Source organism: Monodelphis domestica, chromosome 1 (assembly GCF_027887165.1).
Source record: "Monodelphis domestica isolate mMonDom1 chromosome 1, mMonDom1.pri, whole genome shotgun sequence".
Lineage (NCBI taxonomy): Eukaryota > Metazoa > Chordata > Mammalia > Didelphimorphia > Didelphidae > Monodelphis > Monodelphis domestica.
Window position 1 is genome coordinate 293,345,612 of NC_077227.1, and position 25,953 is coordinate 293,371,564.

General features: G+C 36.0%; 1 protein-coding gene and 1 pseudogene across 4 annotated transcripts in view; both read left to right on the forward strand.

Annotated features, from left to right (window-relative positions):
* Nucleotides 1-25,953, forward strand: part of DDHD1 (DDHD domain containing 1) — a 184,916-nt gene that overhangs the window by 139,583 nt on the left and 19,380 nt on the right. For all 4 annotated transcript variants that reach the window (XM_007473240.3, XM_003339498.4, XM_007473239.3 and 1 more), the window contains one exon: nt 22,614-22,763. In XM_007473240.3, coding sequence (XP_007473302.1) covers nt 22,614-22,763 — 150 coding nt within the window. The remainder of the gene's footprint in view (nt 1-22,613; nt 22,764-25,953) is intronic.
* On the forward strand, nt 11-13,824 carry LOC130456338 (heat shock cognate 71 kDa protein-like; annotated as a pseudogene).

Sequence of the window (25,953 nt, forward strand, 5' to 3'; positions counted from 1 at the left end):
ATGTAAAGAAATATAAAATTGATATTATTCATTTTAGTATGTGTTTCTTAAGTGTCATTTTTAATATGATTGGATTGCAGCTGAGAAATGAAATAATTGAAAATATATAGTCAGTTCAACTTGATTATTTATGGCAAAATGGCTGAGTTTAGGTTATGTCTGCTCTGATAATGCTTCTGGAATATTTCTACCCACCATCATCTTGTGTTCTAAGAAACTACAAAGTAATTTTTTTTCATTCAACTGACCATTTTTTTTTGATTGGCTCTGTGTGCTGTTGTACTAGATATATTGGGTGGGGAGGTATTCCACCCCCGCACACCCCAAAATAAAAAGTTTGTAGCTATAGAAATGGCCTGAAATATCTTCTTAGACAAATAAAGGAGTTGACAAATTGATTTTATTGTGCACCTTATCACAATCAGAAATAACATTTCATGAAACATTGGCCATCACATATTACAGTGCTCACAAGTACTTGCCAAAAGGCCATTGTCAAATGAAAACACTTTGTACAACAATATCGGTTGCAGCTAATGGAGAGGTTGTGATTTTGTAAAAAGTTTGATAATAACCTTCCACGCTAGTCTATATATTTCAGTAGTAGATAACTTCAATACATAAATGGTAATATTGAGAAATATTTGGGGAGAATGTGTATCAAGTTAAAAACAAGCCAAAAACAGACTCAACTTCCTATCTCTACTTGGCAAATACTTTTTTGAGAAAAGAGACTCAAGTATTGGACATGGCCAAACTAAAAATCATCACCTAAAAATGAAATTGGTTATATATTAACTGACGGGAAATAACTTGTTAATGATGGAATCATTCCAAATTATTTTCTGTATAAAGTCAGACTACTAACTTATTAGAACACAGATAAAAATTAATACAAAATTAGAAGAATAAAAAATTAGAAAAGTATATTCCCTGGAAGTGAAAAAATTTAAGCCTGAACTAGTCAAAAAGAGTTGGTATGTTCAAATGGATCGGTAATTTTATCAATTTGGTGGTTCCTTCCAGGGATTAACATTGTGACCTTCGTGTTTTCTCATCTTTATGTGACTTTATTCTTCATGTAAATTTATGAGAGCTCTACCCCAACATTTTGGAGGCCTTCCTTACTTCCTCTGGACATTACAAGGATACCAGTGGAACACTCTATCTGCCATCCTGTCATTCTTCAACATATGACCATCCTATCTTCTGTCCCTATCATATATTTTCCTGATTATATTTCTTTTTCTTTAAAGTTGTTTTGGATGATGTAGCATGTTCAAGTCTTCTCACATACTTCTCCATTTTTTTCTGTTTGATACTCATTTTCAGGTTCCTCGGATATGTTTCATATCTCTAAGCCATATGGCAACACTGATAGGATGTTGGTATTAAATAGATAATTTCCATGATAAAAACCAGTGTAAACCTCAAAATTTCTTTTTGAGGTTTACACCAGTTTCAAAAAAGTTTGGTAGATAGGGGCCAGCTGGGTGGCTCCTTGGATTGAGAGCCTCTAGAGATGGGAAGTCCTGTCTAGTTATATGACCCTGGGCAAGTCACTTAACCCCCTATTGCGTAGCCCTTACTGCTCTTCTGCCTTGGAACAAATACATAGTACTGATTCTCAGGCAGAAGGTAAGGATTAAAAAAAAAAAAAGGTTGGTAGGAAACCTAGTCAAGCAAAGTCATACAAGGACATTTAAAGATTAAAAAAAAAAGTAGAAAAAAATCTGTACAGATTCGTGTGATAAAGATTTTTTTTTCTGTTTTTACCCTCAAGGAAAATAGTCATCTCCTTTGGACTATTACTATCAGAGTTATGTGTTCTTAAAGAGAAAGTAGAAATGGTATAAAAGAGACCAAAGATGAGAAAAGCTGCCAGATTAGACCAAATATATGGGATCTGTGGTGGAGATAACACAATTATAGTGCATTAAGGAATGGATTCACAAAGTATCTGAATGGAAGATACCAAAGACATGATGGGAAAAAAAATCTTAGACCTTATGAGTACAGAAGAAAGAACCAAAAAAATGGCTACAAATGCTAGCTTGTTCATGTTAGCCCATTTTAATAATTTTCTGTTAGTAGAGAAAAAGCCTTTTGTATATGATACTTCACAGTCATATCCTTATAATCATATAATTCTACAAGAGCTATAGAATATAGAATCCTTCTGTGCTTTTGTTCTTTGATTATAAAAAAGCTTTTTATTTAGTGGAGCAAAATATTGCCTGAAAGGCTTTCTTCTAACAAAATATCTCCCTTTCTACATCAAAATCCTAAAATTATATAAAAGCAAAGGCAAATTCTTTCAGCTACCCAATGATTATAAATATCAGTAAGGCAAAAAAAAAAAGAGATGAATATTTACCACCAGAAGATATTTCCTGTTGTCATAGAAGAATTCTAGTGCATATGCATTTTATTTTATGTTTTACATATAAAATAAATAAGTTATTTTATAATTGAAAAAGAATTTCTCATTAATAATAAGGTCCCATTGGATGCTCTTTTTTGAACATAAAAATTTTGCTTATTGCATCAGGCCTCAACTTCCTTGACAAAACATATAAACCAGGCAGAAAAGTTTGTTTGACCATTCACATAAGAAAAACTAAATTGTTTGAAGACATTTTCCAGATTATACCATTCAGTTGGATAGATAGACATGTATATGTCAGAGGTTAACCTTGAACCTAGTTCTCCCTGACTTAATTCTGGCTCTCTCCACTCTGTGACTCCTTTTCTTTTGTATAATGTTCTAGGTGGCTATACATACCATAAATGATTTATAGGTAACTAGATATAGCCAATTGAATTACATTTTATAGAGGTATGAAAATCCCAAGCAAAAGAAAAAAGACTAAACTATCTAAAAGAGAATACTATTCATCACTGCTTTCTAGGCTCACAGTACATTATTTCAAATGGGGACTGCAATTTTTCCCAAAAATCTTTTTTATAAAAACTTGAAGACAACTTAAAATTATTGTTATTTAGCATATCCTTTTGAAGGAAAACAACACATGCTTTATATTCAGCAACTAATAACTTTGAATAGCACAAAGGCCAAAAAACTCTTCAATTGTTCTTTGCCAATGATACTTACAACCTGAGCATTAAATGTCTTTTCACTTTGGAAGTCTCTATAAGCCACACATGGAAAGGATAGTTTATTATTCTAATGAATTGATCATTCTTTCCTAGCATTCTAGGATCTTAGGATTTAGAAGTGGAAGGAGCCTTACTGATCATGGAGTCTACTTCTTCAATTTATAAATAAATAAATAAATAAATAAATAAATTGAGGCCACAATTGGCCAAGTCACTTAACCTAAATCTCACAGGCTATCAGTAGCAAAACTAGGTGATGGAACTCTGGTCTTCTGATTCCAAATCCATTGTTCTTCTTATTATATCATGCTACCACCCAGTCCTCAATTAACATCTTTTTGCCAGTGCTCAGTCTTGTATTTCCTCTTGTTCTCATATGAACATCACTATTACCATACACACAGACGCTTTCCTAGTGGTCATATCTTTTTGTCACTTGAATAGAGGCAATCACCCAGAAGCAAGGTTTTTGGTGCTTAGGCTAACAAAAGCTGTCCTCTGTAACTTGGTCTTATCTACCCATTTATAGACATTTGTGTGTAAGGGATAGTGTGCCTTTGAATAAAGAAGTAAAATATCCTGTGTATCACCCCTACTTGTAATAAGGTAAGGTGTCCTTCCCTAAAATACTGTCCTAGATCCCCAATGGCTAGCCAACCAGCTCAGTTGTTCCTCAGCTCACTCACATAAAGCACTTGGAATACCAGCTCTCCCATATACTCTATATGCATATGAATTTACTACTTCTTTGCCTATGGACATTAGCTGAGAAATCTTATGTAAACTGACAAAGAATCGGTTAAGCAAAACATAGTAAAAAATATTATATAATGTCAACAATGGAAAGGAAAAAAAAAACAAAAAGAAACTGATGTGTAATTATAATAATCAAAATTGGACCAAAGAAGAACTGAGAAAATGTATCATTCTCTCTTCTTGACCTCTCTGTTTTTCCTCAAATAGCATGGTTATTTCTTGATTCCATGCCTTTTCACTGACTGTTTTCTCTGCCCAGAATGCTCTGATTTCTCACCTTCAAGGCTTGGCTGAAATTCTACCTTATGGAAAGAATCTATCCTATCTCTGCTCTCTCCCTCTCCCCCCTTCCTCTGTGATTATTTTCTAATTAGTGTCATGTTAGTGTGTTTATGTAATTTACATGTTGTCTAAAATTAGAGTTCCCTGAAAATCTTTCTTTATATCCTAACACTTAGCCATGTCATTTATACTTAAATAGAAATACTTGTTGGTTGACTGCCTTGTTAGAATCAGGAAGATTTAACAGTTTTTTTGATATGTTCAATGAATTGAGGGTAGGGAATTGAAGATGGCACCAAAGTTTTAAACCTGAGTGACTGAAAGATCAGGAGTTCTCTTTAGACCAAGAAGAATGTTTGCAAGTGGGGTGGGTTTAAAGAGTTTAATGTTTTTTGAGTTTAAGGTGTCTCTGGATTGTTCACTTAGAAACAGGTAACATGGGACTGGAGATCAGGAGTATCAAATAGTTTAGAGAAGTCAGGAAGCATGAGTAATGGAATGCTGATAAATTTCACAGTTGAGGAGAGAATATCCAAGCAGAAAGGGTGATAAATATTGTCAAAGATAGGGGTTGAGAAGAATGAGAGTTGAGCAAAGGCCATTGAATTTGTCAGTGGTAACTTAGGAGAGAGCAGTTTCAATGCAGTGAGTAGCCAAATTGCTACAATGGAATTTAGAAGAGAATGAGAGGAGATGAAGCTCTTTTTGAGGACTTTCTCAAGTTTAACAAGAAGGAGAGAAAAGAAGATGATAGTGGAGATGGTTGGGTCAAGTAAGGGTTTTTTTTAAGGATGAGGAAAACATTTGTATGTCAGTAGATAGTGGAAGATTTCTGAGCATATGAAAAGAGAAGAAGATAATAACCTTAATTTTATCAGTGAAGTACAATGTGAAGTCCTTAACCAAGGTGGAAGAGGTATGAAATTTGGGTTTGGGGATGATGAAGAAGTTTAGAATAGTTGCTATGGTAAGTAGGATAGTAAGTGATTCAGAGATATAAGAGAATGTCTGCTATAGTAAAAGACCCATTTGAAATTAGGTAACATATTAACTTAAATTTGTATTTTTCTCAATCAAATTATTTCTTCCAGTTCTTTTCAGCTTCATGTGACTAGGAGTAAAGGAGGAAAATGGTGAGAGTAATCCAAGATTGGGTTTTGTCAAGGCGTGGTTGGTAGTAGGATAAGAGGCAAGAGATTGCAATGTGCAAGAGGATAGTGAAGAATTGGACTTTCATCAAGGTGTCAGAGTGTAGGGAAAAGAGTGTAACCAGTGCAGGGGTAGTAACCTAAAAACAAAATGAGGAGTAATTGACAGTCACAGTAAGTACAAAAATAAAAGGGTGAAATCAATTGTAGAGAAAGATAATAGTACCCCTACAATATATTATATGTCACATCCAAACCCTTCTTCCTGTTCACAATCATCACTTTTTTTAATCTCTTTATCTTCTCTTGCTTGGACTATTGCAGTAACTTCTAATTGCTCTCACTGCCTCAAATCTTTCATCTTTCCTAACCATGTTTTTTTTAAACCCTTACCTTCCATCTTGGAGTCAATACTGTGAATTGGCTCCAAGGCAGAAGAGTGGTAAGGGGGCAATGGAGGTTAAGTGACTTGCCCAGGGTCACACAGCTAGGAAGTGTCTGAGGTCAGATTTGAACCCAGGACCTCCCATATCTAGGCCTGGCTCTCAATCCACTGAGCTACCCGTAGCTGCCCCCGAAGGCTGAAAGAACCTCCATGAACTGATGCAGAGTGAAATGTGCAGAACCAGGAGAACATTGTACACAAAAAGTGAAACATTGCGTAACTATCCAATGTAATAGACTTTGCTACTAGTAGCAATGCAATGATCTAGTATACTTCTTAAGGACTTATGAGAAATAATTCTTTCCACATTTCCATTTTTAACTGAACGGCCAAAGTGATTTTTTTTTTAACAAGTATTCACTTTAATGACTTGATTCTAATATTGTACTTTCCTGGCTTTTATCTTTAAAAAAATTTTTTTTTATTTAACTAGTCAATTTAGAATATTTTCCCATGGTTACAAGAATCGTGTTCTTTCCCTAACTCTTCCCCCACCCCCTCTGAAAGGCCAACTCATTTCCCTGCTCAGAAAAATCCCATGCCTCCCCCCTGCTTTGTCATCAAGATAAATTCCTTTGTCTGACATAAGAAGAAAGGAAAGTAAAAAAGGTAACTTGCTCAGTCATACAGCTAGTAAGTAACTGAGACCAGATTGAAATTCAAATTTTCCTGACTCTGGGCCATCTTCTTATACCACCTAGCTAATTGCCTTAATAACAAATCCATTCACATTCTGTCTCCTACCTTTTTCTTCAAGATTATTGTATGTTATTCATTACCCTCCTTCTTTGAGCCTACTTCATCTTGCTGTTTTCCACATATGACATTCCATATTCCATTTTGTTGCTTTTACACATATGCTGTCATCCAATGGAATGTACTTCCTCCTCACCGCTGCCTCTTGAAATTATTTGTTTCCTTCAAAGCTCATCTCAAGTAATACCTTTAAATGAAGCCTTTCCTGATTCTAGCAGCTGCTGATTTCCCCTCTCCCATTATTTTTCATTTCATGTGCATTTTGTATTTACATATAGTACGTATGTACATACACACACATTGTCTCTCCAATAGAATGTAAATTCCTTGAAAGCACAGACTTTTAATTTCTCTTTTTTAAAAATTCCATTAAGTACATAGTAGGCACTGAATAAATGCTTCTCAATAGATAATGTCCTCATTCTCATGCCTGAATACTCTCTCCTCTACAAATTTTCCGGGCACAATTATTTTCTTTCTCCTTTGTGGATGATCATCAGTTTCTTTTAATGGTTTATAATCCCAGACCTTATTCTGTTCCCTCTTTTTAGAGTCAATAATCTCATCTGATTCCATGAGTTGAATTAATTTTCCCACACAGATGATTTCCAAGTCTAAATACCTCTCATCTGTCTCCTGATCATCTGTCTTCTGATCCCCACAACTGAATTCCCAACTGCTTATTGGACATTTCTGTCTTAACTTGTATCTCACATGCAACATGTCCATAGTGGAAATTGCAGTGTTCTCCTTAAAAACAACTTCTTAAATTCCCTTTTTCTATCAAAAGTATGCACATCCTTCAGTTACTTATAATTGGGAACAGTACAAGGGGATGATGAGTAGTGGCTTAGAATCAAAAGATCTGTATTCAGTTCTTGCATCTACTCTGTACTACGAGGGTAAACTTGGACTACTCACTTTTCTCTCAGAACTTCAGTTTCTTTATAAAATAAGAGCTTTGGCCTAAATGCCCTCTAAATTTTCTTCAAACTGATCTTCAACACCTCCTTCCCCATCCAATCTGCTACTACAGGTTTTATCTATTCTCCACTCAAAATGAGCTATCTCAAATACTTAATTATTCCTTACCGAGGTTATTACCATCAGTCACCAGCCTCCTGCCTTTGGGATAAGAGAAAAAGACACCATTCCATTACACCAGGTTTTGTGCCTTCCAGAGAAAAAAAAGAGAAGCACCATTCCATTGAGCACCAATTTTTCTCTTTCTGAGAAAAGAAGAAAACATATTCTATTACCTCTGGTCTCCAACCTTCTTCAGGAAGGGGGTGAAACACCATTCTATCATATCCTGGACATCCAACATACACCAATTTCCTTCCTTTGGAGTAAAAAGAGAGGCTACCATTACATTAGGCTAAATCTTCTGCCTTTTGCTAAAAGAGAAGAAATACCATTCCATTAAGCATCAGACTATTTTCTTCCAGGGAATAAGAGAAAAGACATTTTCATTCTCTAGCCTAGCCTTTTGCCTTGGGAAAAGAAAATAATACCATTTGCCTTCACCTGAACTGCATAAGGTCTTCAAAATGCTCCAGCATGGGTCTACACTATATTACAGTAACCTTTCTTGCTCCACAGCAGTTAGATATGATCTCTGATGCCCAGCAAACATGTGGGTCTAAAGGGACCCACAGTTGACATTCATCTTGGCACCATTTACTCCTGTGTGGGAGTCTTCCATTATAGGAAAGTGGAAGTCATTGCCAATAACCAACGAAACAAGACCACACCTACTTATGTTGTCTTCTTGGACACAGAAAGTTTAATCATTGGTGCCTCAAACAATCAAATTTTTCTTTAATTTGAATTAATTTACTTAGTAAATTTAGACCATTATTCCCTGGCTACAATAATCACATTATTTCCCTCCCTCCTCTCCACCCACCCTTTCCACAGCCGATGCGCAATTTCATTGGGTATTCCATGTGTCCTTGATCAGAACCTATTTCTGTGTTGTTGGTGTTTGCATTAGGATATTCATTTAGAGTCTACATCCCCAAACATATCCCCTCGACCCAAGTAGTCAAGCAGTTGTTTTTCTTCTGTGTTTCTACTCCCACAGTTTTTCCTCTGAATGTGGATAGTGGTTTTCCTCGTAGATTCCTCCAAGTTGTTCAGAATCACTGCATTGCTACTAATGGAGAAGTCCATTACATTCGACTGTACCACTGTGTATCAGTCAATGTGTACAATGTTCTCCTGGTTCTGCTCCTTATGCTCTGCATCCTGGAGGTTGTTCCAGTCCCCATGGAATTCCTCCACTTTAGTATTCCTTTTAGCACAATAGTATTCCATCACCAACATATACCACAATTTGTTCAGACATTCCCCAATTGAAGGGTATCCCCTCATTTTTCAATTTTTTGCCACCACAAAGAGCACAGCTTTGAATATTCTTGTACAAGTCTTTTTCCTTATTATCTCTTTGGGGTACAAACCCCAGTCTTTTAGCGCACTTTGGGCATAGTTCCAAATTGCCTTCCCGTATGGTTGGATCAATTCACAGCTCCACCAGCAATGAATTAATGTCCCAACTTTGCCACATCCCCTCCAGCATTCATTACTTTCCTTTGCTGTCATGTTGGCCAATCTGCTAGGTGTGAGGTGATACCTCAGAGTTGTTTTGATTTGCATCTCTCTGATTATAAGATATTTGGAACACTTTTTCATGTGTTTATTAATAGTTTTGATTTCTTTGACTAAAAATTGCCTATTCATGTCCCTTGCCCATTTTTCAATTGGAGAATGACTTGATTTTTTGCTCAATTGGTTTAGTTCTTTATAAATTTCAGTAATTAGACCTTTGTCAGAGGTTTTTGTTATGAAGATTGTTTCCCAATTTGTTACTTCCCTTCTAATTTTGGATGCATTAGTTTTGTTTGTACAAAAACTTTTTAATCTTAACAAATTTTAATTTAATTTTAACAAATTTTTAATTTGATATAATCAAAATTATTGATTTTACATTTCAAAGAATCAGATTTTAATGAACCCAACCATCATAGTCTTTGATACCAAATGTCCAATTGGTCACAGATTTGATGATACAGTCATACATGAAGTATTGGCCTTTCATGATGGTGAATGATACAAGCAGGCCTAAGGTCCAAGTGGAATACAAAGAGGAGACCAAAATTTCTATCCAGAAGTATCTTCTATGGTTTTGACCTAAATGAAAGAAATTGCTGAATCTTACCTTGGGAAGACTGTCACAAATGTTGTCACAGTACCACAGGACCAAACTACTAGCCACCAAGGATACTGGAAACATCACTGGTCTCTATGTGCTCTGAATCATTTATTAGCCAGCTGCTTTTGCTTTCACTTATGACTTGTACAAAAAAGTAAATGTATTGATTTTTTTACCTTGAGGGTGTGTACCTTAGATGTCTCCATTCTTACTACTGAAGTCAAGTCCACAGCTGGGAACATCTACTTGGGTAGGGCGGACTTTAACAACCTCATGGTCAAAAGCTCAAGAAGGACATCAGTGAGAACAAGAGGGATATCTACCTTCCATGTACTGCTTGTGACTTTGCAGAGTACACCCTCTCTTCTAGTACTTGGGCAAGTTTTGAGATTGACTCCCTATATGAAGGTATTGACTTCTAAACCTCTATCAACTGGGCTCATTTTAAGGAGCTGAATGGTGACCTCTTTAGCTGCACACTGGATGCTGTGGAAAAGGCCTTAAGGGATGCCAAATTAGATAAATCACAGATTCATAACATCTTCTTGATGGATCATTCCCCCAAATCCAGAATCTTCTGCAGGACTTCTAGGAGCTCAACAAAAGTATTCATCCTGATGAGACTGTTGCCTGTGGTGCTGTCCAAGTTGCCATCTTATCTAGAGAGAAATATTCAGGACTTGCTTCTGTTGGATGTCACTCCTCTTTCCCTTAGAACTGAATTTGCTAGTTGAGTTATAACAATTCTAATTATATGTGATAATACCATCCGCATCAAGCAGATTCACCTTTACCACCTACTCTGACAATCATTACTTATTCAGATTTATTAAGTTGAAAAGCAATGACAAAGGATAACAACCTGTCTGACAAGTTAGAGTTTATAGGAATACCTCTTGCCCCAGCAATTTTCCTCAGATTGAAGTTACATTTGACATTGATGCAAATGGCATCCTTAATGTCTCTGCTATAGATAAGAGCACGATTAGGGAAAACAAGTTCAACACTGCCAATGACAAAAGTTTCTAAACAAAAAAGACATTGACCATTATGTGATAACAACATTAATTTGAAATGGCTTATCAGTAATGCACAAGGATTCAGGACAACTGCAAGAGACTCATGATAAAAAGGCTATCCATTGCCATAGAAGGAACTGATGGGGTCTAATTGCATGCAGATGGAAACATGCCATTTTTCACTTCATTTCCTCCATAAATTTTTTTCTAATATAAGTGATATGTGTCTTCTTTCACAACATGATGAACATCGAAATATATATTGTAGAGTAACCCATGTACATACTATATCATAGTACCTGCCATCATGGATGAGGGGAAGAGATGGGAGGGAAGGAGAGAGCATGAATCACAAAATGTCAGAAAATAATTATTGAAAGTTATATCAACATGTAATTGGGGAAAAAATTTAAAATATTGTATACATTTGAGCATTCTGGATACTTGAATATCTGCAGGAGAAGTGAACATTGTACTTAATCAATATTATAAACAAGTGAAAATACAATTCCTGTCCTAGAAAATAAAAAATTGTCACCATTAATAAAAAAAAAAGCTCAAATCTGAGACTATACCTATATGGAGACAATGAAAATCCATTTAAACTCATTCTTCTATGATTAACTCCCCATCATCATGTTCCAGCAGCTATTGTCTGTTGACTTCTAGAACATTCCCCTTTTCTCGGTGAGTTCAGGATCTATTTCACAATCTTTCATCCACAGCTCTCACCCTCATACTAGAGTACTGCAACATACATAATGATACTCCCTCAAACATCCTAATCTCCCATTTCCTCAGTTTACTCAATTCCCATGATCATGTTGCCTTAGCCAAACATATACAATACCTGTTTTGCCCTTAATCTCATATCAATGTGATCTTTTTTTTTCTTATTCTTCTTTTTTTTTTAATATATTTTATTTGATCATTTCCAAGCATTATTCGTTAAAGACATAGATCATTTTCTTTTCCTCCCCCCCACCCCCCATAGCCGACGCGTAAGTCCACTGGGCATTAGATGTTTTCTTGATTTGAACCCATTGCTTTGTTGATAGTATTTGCATTAGAGTGTTCATTTAGAGTCTATCCTCTGTCATGTCCCCTCAACCTCTGTATTCAGGCAGTTGCTTTTTCTCGGTGTTTCCACTCCCATAGTTTATCCTTTGCTTATGAATGGTGTTTTTTTCTCCTGGATCCCTGAAAGTTGTTCAGGGACATTACACCGCCACTAATGGAGAAGTCCATTACGTTCGATTATACAACAGTGTATTAGTCTCTGTGTACAATATTCTCCTGGTTCTGCTCCTCTCGCTCTGCATCACTTCCTGGAGGTTGTTCCAGTCTCCATGGAACTTCTCCACTTTATTATTGCTTTTAGCACAATAGTACTCCATCACCAACATATACCACAGTTTGTTCAGCCATTCCCCAATTGATGGGCATCCCCTCGTTTTCCAGTTTTGGGCCACCACAAAGAGCGCAGCTATGAATATTTTTGTACAAGTCTTTGTGTCCATTATCTCTTTGGGGTACAGACCCAGCAGTGCTATGGCTGGGTCAAAGGGTAGATATTCTTTTGTCGCCCTTTGGGCATAGTTCCAAATTGCCCTCCAGAATGGTTGGATCAATTCACAACTCCACCAGCAATGAATTAATGTCCCTACTTTGCCACATCCCCTCCAGCATTCATTACTTTCCTTTGCTGTTATGTTAGCCAATCTGCTAGGTGTGAGGTGATACCTCAGAGTTGTTTTGATTTGCATCTCTCTGATTATAAGAGATGTAGAACACTTCTTCATGTGCTTGTTAATAGTTTTGATTTCTTTATCTGAGAACTGCCTATCCATTTCCCTTGCCCATTTATCAATTGGAGAATGGCTTGATTTTTTGTACAATTGATTTAGCTCATTATAAATATGAGTAATTAAACCTTTGTCAGAGGTTTCTATGAAGATTTTTTCCCAATTTGTTGTTTCCCTTCTGATTTTAGTTATATTGGTTTTGTTTGTACAAAAGCTTTTTAGTTTGATGTAGTCAAAATTATTTATTTTACATTTTGTGATTCTTTCTATATCTTGCTTGGTTTTAAAGCCTTTCCCCTCCCAAAGGTCTGACATGTATACTATTCTGTGTTTACCCAATTTACTTATGGTTTCCTTCTTTATGTTTAAGTCACTCACCCATTTTGAATTTATCTTGGTGTAGGGTGTGAGGTGTTGATCTATTCCTAGTCTCTCCCACACTGTCTTCCAATTTTCCCAGCAGTTTTTATCGAATAGTGGATTTTTGTCCCAAAAGCTGGGATCTTTGGGTTTATCGTATACTGTCTTGCTGAGGTCGCTTTCCCCCAGTCTATTCCACTGATCTTCCTTTCTGTTTCTTAGCCAGTACCAAATTGTTTTGATGACTGCTGCTTTGTAATATAGTTTTAGGTCAGGGACTGCAAGGCCCCCATCATATGTGTTTTTTTTCATTATTTCCCTGGATATCCTTGATCTTTTGTTCTTCCAAATGAACTTTGTTATGGTTTTTCCTAAATCAGTGAAGAAGTATTTTGGTAGTTCAATGGGTATGGCACTAAATAGATAAATAAGTTTGGGTAGGATGGTCATTTTTATTATATTGGCTCGTCCTATCCATGAGCAGTTAATGTTTTTCCATTTGTTCAAGTCTAGTTTTAGTTGTGTGGCGAGTGTTTTGTAGTTGTGTTCATATAGTTCCTGTGTTTGTCTTGGGAGATAGATTCCTAGGTATTTTATTTTGTCTAAGGTGATTTTGAATGGGATTTCTCTTTCTAGTTCTTGCTGCTGAGCTGTGTTGGAGATATATAGAAAAGCTGATGATTTATGTGGGTTTATTTTGTATCCTGCAACTTTGCTAAAGTTGTTGATTATTTCAATTAGCTTTTTGGTTGAATCTCTAGGATTCTTTAAGTAGACCATCATGTCATCCGCAAAGAGTGATAACTTGGTCTCCTCCTTGCCTATTTTGATGCCTTCAATTCCTTTATCTTCTCTAATTGCTACTGCTAGTGTTTCTAGTACAATGTCAAATAGTAGAGGTGATAATGGGCATCCTTGTTTCACTCCTGATCTTATTGGGAATGCATCTAGTTTATCCCCATTGCAGATGATATTAGCTGTTGGTTTTAGATATATACTGTTTATTATTTTTAGGAATGACCCTTCTATTCCTATGCTTTCTAGTGTTTTTAATAGGAATGGGTGTTGTATTTTATCAAAGGCTTTTTCTGCATCTATTGAAATAATCATGTGGTTCTTGCTAGTTTGCTTGTTGATGTGGTCAATTATGTGGATGGTTTTCCTAATGTTGAACCAGCCCTGCATCCCTGGTATGAATCCTACTTGATCATGGTGAATGATCCTTCTGATCACTTGCTGGAGTCTTTTTGCTAGTATCCTATTTAAGATTTTTGCATCTATATTCATTAGGGAGATTGGCCTATAGTTTTCTTTCTCTGTTTTTGACCTGCCTGGTTTTGGAATCAGTACCATGTTTGTGTCGTAAAAGGAGTTTGGTAGAACTCCCTCTTTGCTTATTATGTCAAATAGTTTGTATAGTATTGGGATTAACTGTTCTCTGAATGTTTGATAGAATTCACAGGTGAATCCATCAGGCCCTGGGGATTTTTTCTTAGGAAGTTCTTTGATGGCTTGATGGATTTCAATTTCTGATATGGGAGTATTTAAGAATTCTATTTCCTCTTCTGTTAGTCTAGGCAGTTTGTATTTTTGTATATATTCATCCATTTCTCCTAAATTGGTGTATTTATTGCCATATAATTGGGCAAAGTAATTTCTAATGATTGCCTTAATTTCCTCCTCATTGGAGGTGCTGTCCCCCTTTTCATCTTTAATGCTGTGAATTTGCTTTTCTTCCTTCCTTTTTTTAATTAGATTGACCAGTACTTTGTCTATTTTGTTTGTTTTTTCAAAGTACCAGCTTCTTGTCTTATTTATTAAATCAATAGTTCTATCACTTTCGATTTTATTAATTTCTCCCTTAATTTTTAGGATTTCTAATTTGGTTTTCTGCTGGGGGTTTTTAATTTGATCGCTTTCGAGTTTTTTCAATTGCATTTCCAATTGATTGATCTCTGCTCTCCCTTGTTTGTTAATATAAGCTTTCAGGGATATGAATTTGCCTCTGATTACCGCTTTGGCTGCATCCCAAAAGGTTTGAAAGGATGTTTCGCCATTGTCATTTTCCTTGATGAAATTGTTAATTGTTTCTATGATTTCTTCTTTAACTAAACGGTTTTGGAGTATCATATAGTTTAATTTCCAATTGGTTTTAGATTTGGTTTTCCATGTACCATTACTAATCATTATTTTTATTGCCTTGTGATCTGAGAAGGCTGCATTCATTATTTCTGCTTTTTTGCATTTATGTGCTATGTTTCTGTGACCTAATGTATGGTCAATTTTTGTGAATGTGCCATGTGGTGCTGAGAAGAAGGTGTATTCCTTTTTATCCCTATTTATTTTTCTCCATATGTCTATTAATTCTAATTTTTCTAAGATTTCATTCACTTCTTTTACCTCTTTCTTATTTATTTTTTGATTTGATTTATCTAAATTTGATAATGGTTGGTTTAAGTCTCCCACTAGTATGGTTTTATTGTCTATTTCTTCCTTCAATTCTCCTAGTTTCTCCATTAGAAATTTGGGTGCTATATTATTTGGTGCATACATGTTGATTAATGATATTTCCTCGTTGTCTAGAGTCCCTTTTAACAAAATATAATTACCTTCACTATCCCTTTTGATCAGGTCTATTTTTGCATTGGCTTTATCAGATATCATGATTACCACTCCTGCCTTCTTTCTATCAGTTGAGGCCCAGAAGGTCTTACTCCATCCTTTAATTCTGACCTTGTGGGTGTCAACCCGCCTCATGTGTGTTTCTTGAAGACAACATATGGTAGGGTTTTGGATTCTAATCCATTCTGCTATTCGTCTACGTTTTATGGGTGAGTTCATCCCATTCACTTTCAAAGTTATGATTGTCATTTGTGGACTCCCTGGCATTTTGATTGCCTTCCCTAATTCTAACCTTTTCTTCTTCGGCTCTACCTTTTAGTCCAGTGATTTACTTTGAATCAGTCCCCCTTGTCCCCTCCTTTGATGTTTCCCTTTTTAGTCCCTCCCTTTTTCTTCCCTCTCCCTCCCCCCTCTCTTTCCCTCCCTTTTTGTTCTCCCTCTTCCCCTCCCCCCCTTGGTTTTCCCTTCTCCTTACCCTTGTTGGGTAAGATAGAATTCAAGATCCCAATGGATCTGGATGTTTTTCCCTCTCAGAGTTGATTTCCCTGAGGTTGAGGTTTAAGTAAACCCCCCCCCCTTCCTCTCCTTCTTATAGGAGTTTTCTTCCCCTCCCCTTCCCATGTGAATCTTTGTGTGAGAACCATTATTCTATTTGGTCTTTCTTTACCCCCTATTTATACATTACATTTTCCCCACATGTTAGTATACATAGATTGATATAAATGTAGTCCTTATAGAAGAGAGTTTGAGTAAAAGAAGAAGATAACATTTTTCCCCTTTCCTTAATATTTACCTTTTCAGGTATTCCTTGCTCTTTGATTTTCGGTATTAAACTTTCCACAGAGCTCTGGTCTTTTCTTTGCAAAAAGTTGGAAGTCTTCTGTTTTGTTGAATGCCCATACTTTCCCTTGGAAGTATATAGTCAGTTTTGCTGGGTAGCTGATTCTTGGTTGGAGACCCAGCTCTCTTGCCTTTCTGAAGATCATGTTCCATGCCTTACGATCATTCAGAGTAGAACTTGCAAGGTCTTGTGTGACCCTGATTGGCATTCCTTTATATCTAAATTGTCTTTTTCTGGCTTCCTGTAGGATTTTTTCTTTTGTTTGATACCTTTGGAATTTGGCAATTACATTCCTGGGAGTTGTCTTTTGGGGGTTTAGTGTAGAAGGTGTTCTGTGAGCTCTGTCAGTGGCTGTATTGCCCCCTTGTTCTAGAATCTCTGGGCAGTTTTCTTTGATTATATCTTGTATCACCATGTCCAGTTTGGTGTTTATTTCTGGCTTTTCTGGGAGTCCAATTATTCTTAAATTTTCTCTTCTCCCTCTATTTTCCAGATCTATCACCTTGTCGGTGAGATATTTTATGTTCTCTTCTAATTTCTTGGTGTTTTGGCTTTGCTTTATTAGTTCTTGCTTTAAAGCCTGGTTTTCTTTTACAGTTTGGTCAAACTGGTTTTGTAGATGCGTGAATTTCTTTTGCATTATTTCCCACTTTTCCTCCCAGAGGGCTTCCATCTTTTTGGTCATTTCTGATTCAAATTCTTCATGGGTTTGTGGAGAGTTTCTATTTCCTTTGGAAGATTTTGGAGAATTTTCTTGCATATCTTCTTCTATCTGCTCTGTATTTTGTATTTTGGCTCCATAGAATGTATCCAAAGTCGCCCCTTTCTTCTTATTTTTCTTGGTATTTTGGGGCTTCTGTGCTTCTGTGGAGTTTGCCATCTCTGAATGTGGAGGATTAGCTTTTCTTATCTCTGTCTGGTGTTCAGAGGCTTTAGTCCTGGGCAGATGTTGGTTCTATGAGCTTTCCCTGGGTTAAACTGAATATGCCTCACTGGAACTGGAATGGAAGGGTCGGACCACAAGGCCACACTCTCCCCCCGGCTCGCTTTCCTGAAGTTGCCTTCAGAATCGCTGGCCGTGAGGCTGTTTTGTCGGCCTGCGGGGGGATGGGCTGCAGCTTCCCCAAGCTCCGAGGGCAAGGACTTTCACTGAGACTTGGATAGCAGGATCCAGCCTGTGAGGCTGTCTTGCCCGCCCTGAGGGTTGCTGTTGCTTTGACCAGCTCTCTGCAGCGGGAGCCCCAGGCAGTAACTTTCACTGGGACTCGGGTAGAAGGCCCTGAGGGTTGTTGTTCCGAGGACCCTGCTCTCTGAGCCTGGCGGCTTCCAGGAGCCTTGGACTCTGCGCTCCTACCCCTGAGGTCCGAGTGATCTCAGGTTCTGGCTTTTGAGGGGAGCCGTACCTTTTGAACCGGGTCCAGGTCCAGGAGGAGGGTTCCCAGGGTCTGTGCTGTTGATCGTTTTGAATTTCGGCGCCTTAGGAGCTTATAGTTTGAGATCGGTCGGGAAGGGTTTTCCGGAGATCTGAACTTTAGCTTTCTCTAAGCCGCCATCTTAACCGGAAGTCCCTCGTATCAATGTGATCTTTAAAAGAGCATGCTTGACCATGTAACCTTTTAACTCATTAAATTCCAGTTGTTTTGTGTTATCTGCAGATATTCCCACCATATATAAATGTTCCACTTCTGTGTTCATAAATTCTGAAATTCCCTTATTCATTCACAAGCTGTTGTCATTCTATCCCTTCCTCTCCTTTCCTACCCTAACTCTGTTCTTCATCCATATCATGACTTCCTGTCTCTTGACACCTCCACTTCTTTCTCAGACCATTATTTCTACACAAGCTAGCTCCATTCTTCTCCTTTCCCCATCCTGACACTTTGGGGAACTAATCCAACTCTACATTCTCCTGTTATCTTGAGACCTCTTTTTTGAGCAACATATTGCTCATCCTGTTGTGCCAAACCTCCACCTTAGATCACTCCCACCATTATCTGTTTTCATTGCTTCACATATAGTGCTAAACAGAGCTTAAAAAAATCATGAAATTGTGTTAATTGGATCAGATTTTATAGACTGCACATTTATGTTTCCCCTCACCATAGCTTTTCCAAACATTTTCATAACTCCTCAAATTTCCTGTGACTGTCCATCCCCCACCATCTCAACTAAACATCTTGCCTCACATTTTATTGAAGAAATTGAGAACATCCAAATTGCTTTCCAGAATGTCTGGAGCAGTTCTTAGTTTCCCTAACAGTACATTAATATGCATCTTTTCCGAAGAGTCCCCCAGTATTCATCAGTTTCCTTCTTTGTCAACTTAAGATATGGATATGAAGTAGTACTTAAAATTTAATTTGCATTTCTCTAATTCATAATTTGGAAAATTTTTCAGCAGTGACCTGATTGCTTACATTTTTTCCTCTGAAAACTGCCTATTCATATCCTTTTGAGCTCTAATCAATTAAGGTATGGCTTTTATAAATTTCTTTTAATTATCTTTTGTCTCTTCTTGCTAGTAGCTGCTTCTCTACTCCTCCAATCAACTGTCAGAATATTTCTAAATAACAGACCTGACCATCTCTCTCTCTTCACTCACTCTCTCTCTCCCTCTTTCCTTCCCTTCCTTTTCCCTCCCTCCCCATCTTTCTGTACATTTTCTTTACCTTCATGTATACAGTTCTCACATCCTTGCTGTTCCTCAAACAATATACTTCATGCATTTTCATTGGCTAGCCTTCATACCTAGAATTCTCTCCCTTTTCATTTCTATTCTTTGTCTTGCTTCAGTTTACAACTAAAATCACTTTCTACAGAGAAGCCTTTCCTAATTCTTCATTTAATTGCCTTCCTGGTTCATATAGTTGCCCATTTATTGTTTATTGTTTATAAATTGTCTCAACTAGATTATGTGAGCTCCTTGAAATAGAAACTCTTATCTTTCTTTGTACCCCCAAAGCTTAGGACAGTACCTGATATCCAGTAGGTGCTTAGTAAATGTTATTGACTTATTATTAAAGTAGCCTCTTAATATTGATCACACTGCTTCCAGAGTTTAGGGCTCTTTATTCATTATTCTACAAAGTTGGCAAATTTATATTTATTGTTTTGACCATGTTATTTTGATCCTCAAAAAGCTTCGATGGTTTCTTGTTGACTGTAGTATAAAATATTAACAACTGTTTGACATTTAAAGCTCTTCACTGGGGAATGGCTGAATAAATTGTGGTATATGTTGTTGATGGAATACTTTAAAAAACAATAAGTGCGGCCATCCTACCCAAACTTATTTACTTATTTAGTGCCATACACATCGAACTACCAAAAAATTTTTTTACTGAATTAGAAAAAAATATAACAAAGTTCATATGGAAGAACAAAAGATCAAGGCTATGCAAGGAAATAATGAAAAAAAATGCACAGGAAGGTGGCCTTGCAGTACCAGATCTCAAACTATACTATAAAGCAGTGGTCATCAAAACAATTTGGTAATGGCTAAGAGACAGAAAGGAGGATCAGTGGAATAGACTTGGGGTAAGTGACCTCAGCAAGACAGTTTTATGAGAAACCCAAAGAGCCTAGCTTTTGGGACAAAAATCCAGTATTTGATAAAAACTGCTAGGAAAATTGGAAGACAGTATGGGAGAGATTAGGTTTGAATCAATATCTCACACCCTACACCAAGATAAACTCAGAATGGGTGAATGACTTGAACATATAAGAAGGAAACTATAAGTAAATTAGGTGAACACAGAATAGTATACCTGTCAAACCTTTGGAATAGGAAAGATTTTAAAACCAAGCAAGACTTAGAAAGAGTCACAAAATGTAAAATCAGTAATTTTGATTACATGAAATTAAAAAGTTTTGTACATACAAAACCAATGTAACCAAAATTAGAAGGGAAGCAACAAATTGGGGGAAAAATCTTTTAAACATAAACTTCTGACAAAGGTCTAATTACTCAAATTTATAAAATGTTCAATCAATTGTACAAAAAATCAAGCCATTCTCCAATTGATAAATGGGCAAGGGACATAAATATGCAATTTTCTGTTCAAGAAATCCAAAGTATTAATAAGCACATGAAAAAGTGGCCTAAATCTCTTATAATCAGAGAGATGCAAATCAAAACATCTGAGGTATCACCTCACACCTAGCAGATTGGCTAACATGACAGCAAAGGAAAGTAATGAATGCTGGAGGGGATGTGGCAAAGTCAGGACATTAATTCATTGCTGGTGGAGTTATGAATTGATCCAACCATTCTGGAGGGCAATTTGGAACTATGTCCAAAGGGCACTAAAAGACTGCCCTTTGATCCAGCCATAGCACTTTTGGATTTGTACCCCAAAGAGATAATAAGGAAAAAGACTTGTACAAGAATATTCATAGCTGTTCTCTTTGTGGTGGCAAAAAATTGGAAAATGAGGGGATGCTCTTCAATTGGGGAATGTCTGAACAAATTGTGGTATATGTTGGTGATGGAATACTGTTGTCCTCAAAGGAATGATGAACTGTAGGAATTCCATGGGAACTAGAATGACCTCCAGGAATTGATGCAGAACAAAAGGAGCAGAACCAGAACATTGTACACAGAGACTGAGACACTGTGGTACAATAGAATGTAATGGACTTCTCCATTAGTGTCAATGCAATGTTCCTGAACAACCCAGAGGCATCTATGAGAAAGAACACTATCCACATTCAGAGGAAAAACTGTGGGAGTAGAAACACAGAAGAAAAACAACTGCTTGAATACATACATGGATCAAGGGGATATGGTTGGGGATGTAGACTCTTAAATGAACATCCTAACGCAAACACCAACAACATGGATATAAGTTCTGATCAAGGACACATGTCATACCTAGTGGAATTGCATGTCAGCTATGGGAGTAGTGGGGTGAGGGGAGGGAGGAATAGAATATAATTTTTGTAACCAAGGAATAATGATTGAAATTGACCAAATAAAATTAAAAAAAAAACAATAAGCGGAATAATTTTAAAATCTGGAAAGAGCTATACAAATTGATAAAGAGTGAAAGTAAGCGGAACGAGGATCAATTGTGACTTAGCTAGTCTCAGCAATACAGTGATCAAGGACAATTCTGAAGGACTTGGGATAAGAGAGATATCCATCTCCAGAGAAAGAACTCTTGGAGTTGAAATTCAAATGAAAGCATACTATTTTTCATATTAGTGTACTTGGGGTTTTGATTTTATGAGCATTCTCTTATAACAATGACCAATAAGGAAGTATGTTTTACACAATGATACATGTATAATCTGTATTAAATAACTTAACATCCCTGAGATAGGAGGGAAGAGAGTGAAGGAGATAATTTGATCTTATAATTTCAGAAAAGAAGTTGAAGATTGTTATAATAGGTAATTGGGAAAATAAAGTATTTTTGAATTATGTTTCTTAATAAAGTTCTTCACTGTCTCCACTCTCTTGACTGATTACTTTTTATTTTCTCTCTCATTCCTCTTTCCTCCTTTATGACATTCCATCTTCTTTTTCTATACTTTTGCACTTCCTTCCCATTTCTACCTTTTAGAATTAGTCTATATCTATATTAAAGGTTCACTGTGTATGTATTAAAGGTTCAGCTTAAGTGTGAATTCCTGCAAGAGACCTTTTGTAGACCCCCCCCAATTATTTTTGTTATATTTTTCATTTGTCTTATGCATATATTGTTTCCACTGTAGTGCTTGTAAATTTCCTGCAGAAAACCAGGCTCTTATTTTTCTCTGTGTCCCTTGTACCTAGCACATAAATAGGCTTTTTGTGTATACATTCTGAACTGAATAGATGAAGTTTATTCCAGCTTTAATATTCTTTGATTCTGTAAATAGGGTCAAGAACTCAATTTGTTTTGAAGATTCTTTTGAGTATCAAATTCATGCTTAGTTTCTATTTTTAAGCTGAATTTATTTTTCAAAGATAGCAGTATCTGGAGTTGAAAGGTAACATCCTAACAGTATATATCATTCCTTTGAAAAATTCTGTGCACAATAAATTTCTTACCTAAAATCTTCACTTTTTAAGACAGTATTGTAGTGAAGTCAAGGGTCCTGGTTCTAGTGCCAGTTGTCTCACCAACTCTTTAAATGACCAAGTTATTTTTGTTCTCTTGGTCTCCATTTCTTTATCTTTAAATAAAGAGGATAAGTTAAATTATTTTTAAATCTCCTTCAAATATAATTTATTTTGGATTAATTATTTTTTCTTTTAGGTTGAGAATTTTTTCTGCATGGGATCCCCACTAGCAGTTTTTTTGGCATTGCGTGGCATTCGTCCAGGAAACAGTGGAAGTCAAGACCACATTTTGCCTAGAATCATATGTAACCGGTTGCTAAATATTTTTCATCCCACAGATCCAGTTGTGAGTTGAAGTTATAAACTTTTTCTCTCAATGTTAAACTATTTTTGAAACACTGACACTTTGAAAGACACCATAACTTTACCTAAAATTATTTTATCTCTCAGATTATATACTGTGTATTGGTTCTAAGGCAGAAGAGTGGCAAAGAAAAGTGGTAAGAGTTAAGTGACTTGCCCAGGGTCACACAACTAGGAAGTGTCTGAGGCCAGATTTGAAACTAGGATCTCCTGTCCCTAGGCCTGACTCTCAATCCACTGAGCCACCCAGCTGCCCCCTATTTGTACCAGTTTTGCAGAAAAATGATTTTCCGAAGAATGTGTGTGGTTTTTTTTAGATGTAAGGATATTTGTAAGGATAAATGTAAGGATAAATCAGAATTGAGGTTTGGTCTTAAGAGTTGTAACCCAACAATTGTGCATTATTGAGCCCAATTTTTAATAGTTTGTGGGATTTTTCTTATCACTGATTGATCCCAAAGAAATATATGCCTCATCTTCTTTGAAATGTAAGAATAGCAGTGGAGATAGCCAGAAATTCATAATGGATAAAGTCCAATAAAAGATCTAGCCATAAAAATCCATGGCCTCATAAGTCTATTCACAAATACACAAAGTAGAAGTAACAAAGTGAATTTATAGGCTGGTAAATCAAGAAGACAAGTTTTATCTAATAGGTATTCATATAACTATAACTATATATATATATACACACACACACATGTGTGTGTGTGTGTGTGTGTGTGTGTGTGTGTGTATCATAACAGCTCTAGATAGGGAAAGCCTTGTGACTTTAAGGATCATTCAAATCCACAATGAAACAGGACCTAAGCGCAAAGGAAAATGTAGTTGAAAATGAAAAAACAATGCCAAGAACTGATAAACCATTACTGCAAAATAGATTCTTGGGAAAACCAGCAGAAGCCTTCAAAAAGAGAAGGCAGCTAGAAGAGTTGTTACGATTCCTCCACAGTGTGACAAAGACTTATTGAAACTGGAAGACTGGTGAGACCATTTTTAAAATAGCTACTAAACATTGTTGTAGATAAAAAAAATACTTGTCATTGGCAAGATAATACAAAGATTAGAGTAATAGATTAGAAAAAGGTAAATTTTGAAAAGTTGAAATTCATTTTTCATTTAATATTAAATCAAAACTAGTATCAGAAGAAATCTAGATGATTCTTTGAAATCTGGAATATCATCATCATCATCATCATCATCATTCCAGATGGCTGGGAGACACCTTCTGTCCTAACTACTCTCTACCAAAAAAGTGGGATTTTATTTTACAGTAGTCCTGGCATTCTTGGCCCTATTGAGAGAATGATGAATGCTCATAAATATATTGATATACTGAGAAGCAAAATTGTTCTAGTACAGAAATGAAGATGGAATAATAAAATACCTTGATCTATGACATATATCATAAAAGTTTAAAAGTTCCAAAAATTGAAGAGAAACATACTGCAATAATGTTAGGAACTCCTTTGATTTGAATCCCATTAAATATCTAAGTTATGTAATCAAGTCTAGGAACTGTTTATCAAAATATTCTTAATATTCCATGTAATAAATATATGGTTTTAAAATGATGAAGAATTAAAGAATGTATAACAAAATCTTGTGAAATTAATTCCAAAGCCAAAGAAAGACATATATGACATGGTAAAAGTATCTTAAAGATGTGAAAAGTTGTAGGGTTAATTGATTGTCAATAAATATTCTTTTCTTTTGCCCTAGTTTAATTCATACACTATTGTAGAACATGATTATGGAAGAAATATACCTTATTCAACAAGTTCAAGATGGGCAAGAAGGTGGGGACAGGGTAACATTACATATTAAAAGGTACACTTGTATAAGGAAATCCAAAACCAGAAAAGAAAGAATAATCATGATAGGGAGAGCATTTAAATGAAGATCACTAAAGCAGAAATAGAATCAGTATTGAAAGACCTCAGTTATTATCTATAGTTCTCTGCCCAAGTAGAGCAGCTACTTTTTCATTTGTGTTAATAATTTCATCCTTCCAAAGCTGAAGCAGCCAACAAGGAATATAAATTGTAGGAAGTCTTGGAGCAAAGGATTACCCCATCTTGGAATCTGTCATAGAAAAGCTGGAGAAAATAGTATAGTCTGGCATTTACCTGTTATCTTAGAAAGGAAGATTTCAGTGTTCAGGGAAAGGAATTAGTTTTCCAATAACCTAAAAGAGAAAGTCAACCAATGAAGGATAAGGAATCTTTCAAGATTAAAATTCTGACAACTGAAAGAGAAGCAGTTAGGATAAGAAGAAAAAGACAAAAGTTGTCTTAGAGACTATCTGAATAATGTCTAGATACAAAGAAAATAGATTTTGTTTAAGAATGTCAGAGATTCTGGATTCAGTTATTTCCTAATTGTGTGATCCTAGAGAAGTCACTTGACCCCATTAACTAGCCCTTACTGTTCTTCTGCCTTGGAATCGATTCTTATCATCAATTCTAAGATAAGGATTTATTTTTTAAAAAAGGAAAAAAGAATAGTGTCAGGAATTAGAAAGTTGAGAATTAGCTGAGATTGAGGAAAACCAAAAGGTTGGGTTTGAAAGAAGTTGCCTTTTTGGTGAGAATTAAAAAAGGAATAAACTTTCTTGGGTTGGACAGGATAAAAATTGAGAAGAGAGAAATTATGCTTTTTAAATTCATACTCAAATAAGAATATAAATGCTCCTTTAATGAGTTCATGTCACCAATCTCTGTTGAACTACAACCCATTGGAAGATGGAATTACTGGTGGTGATCTTTGAATGATCAAGGAGTGCAAGATACAAACTGCAAGTCTAGATTAGCATATTTCATAATGGAAAAGAACGTAGGATCTATAAACTAGGATGGTTGAACTTGACTTGAATTCTTCGACAAAATTCTAGTATTCATTAAAAGGATGCTTCATGAAAAGGAAGCAGTGATTATAAAAGAGTAGGATGACTTCCTCAAGAACAGGACATACCAGACTAATATTATTTCCCTTTTTTTTTTAATATGTTACAATGGTTAGTCAGGGGAATACTGAAAATGTGTCTTAGTTTTCCTACATTTTTGCATAGTATTTGCTTTTCTTTCAATCTATGATGCAAGAATTTGAATTAGATATCTGGACTTAAAAAGTAGATTAATTCAGAAATTTCTTAATAGTATATTCAAAGAGTA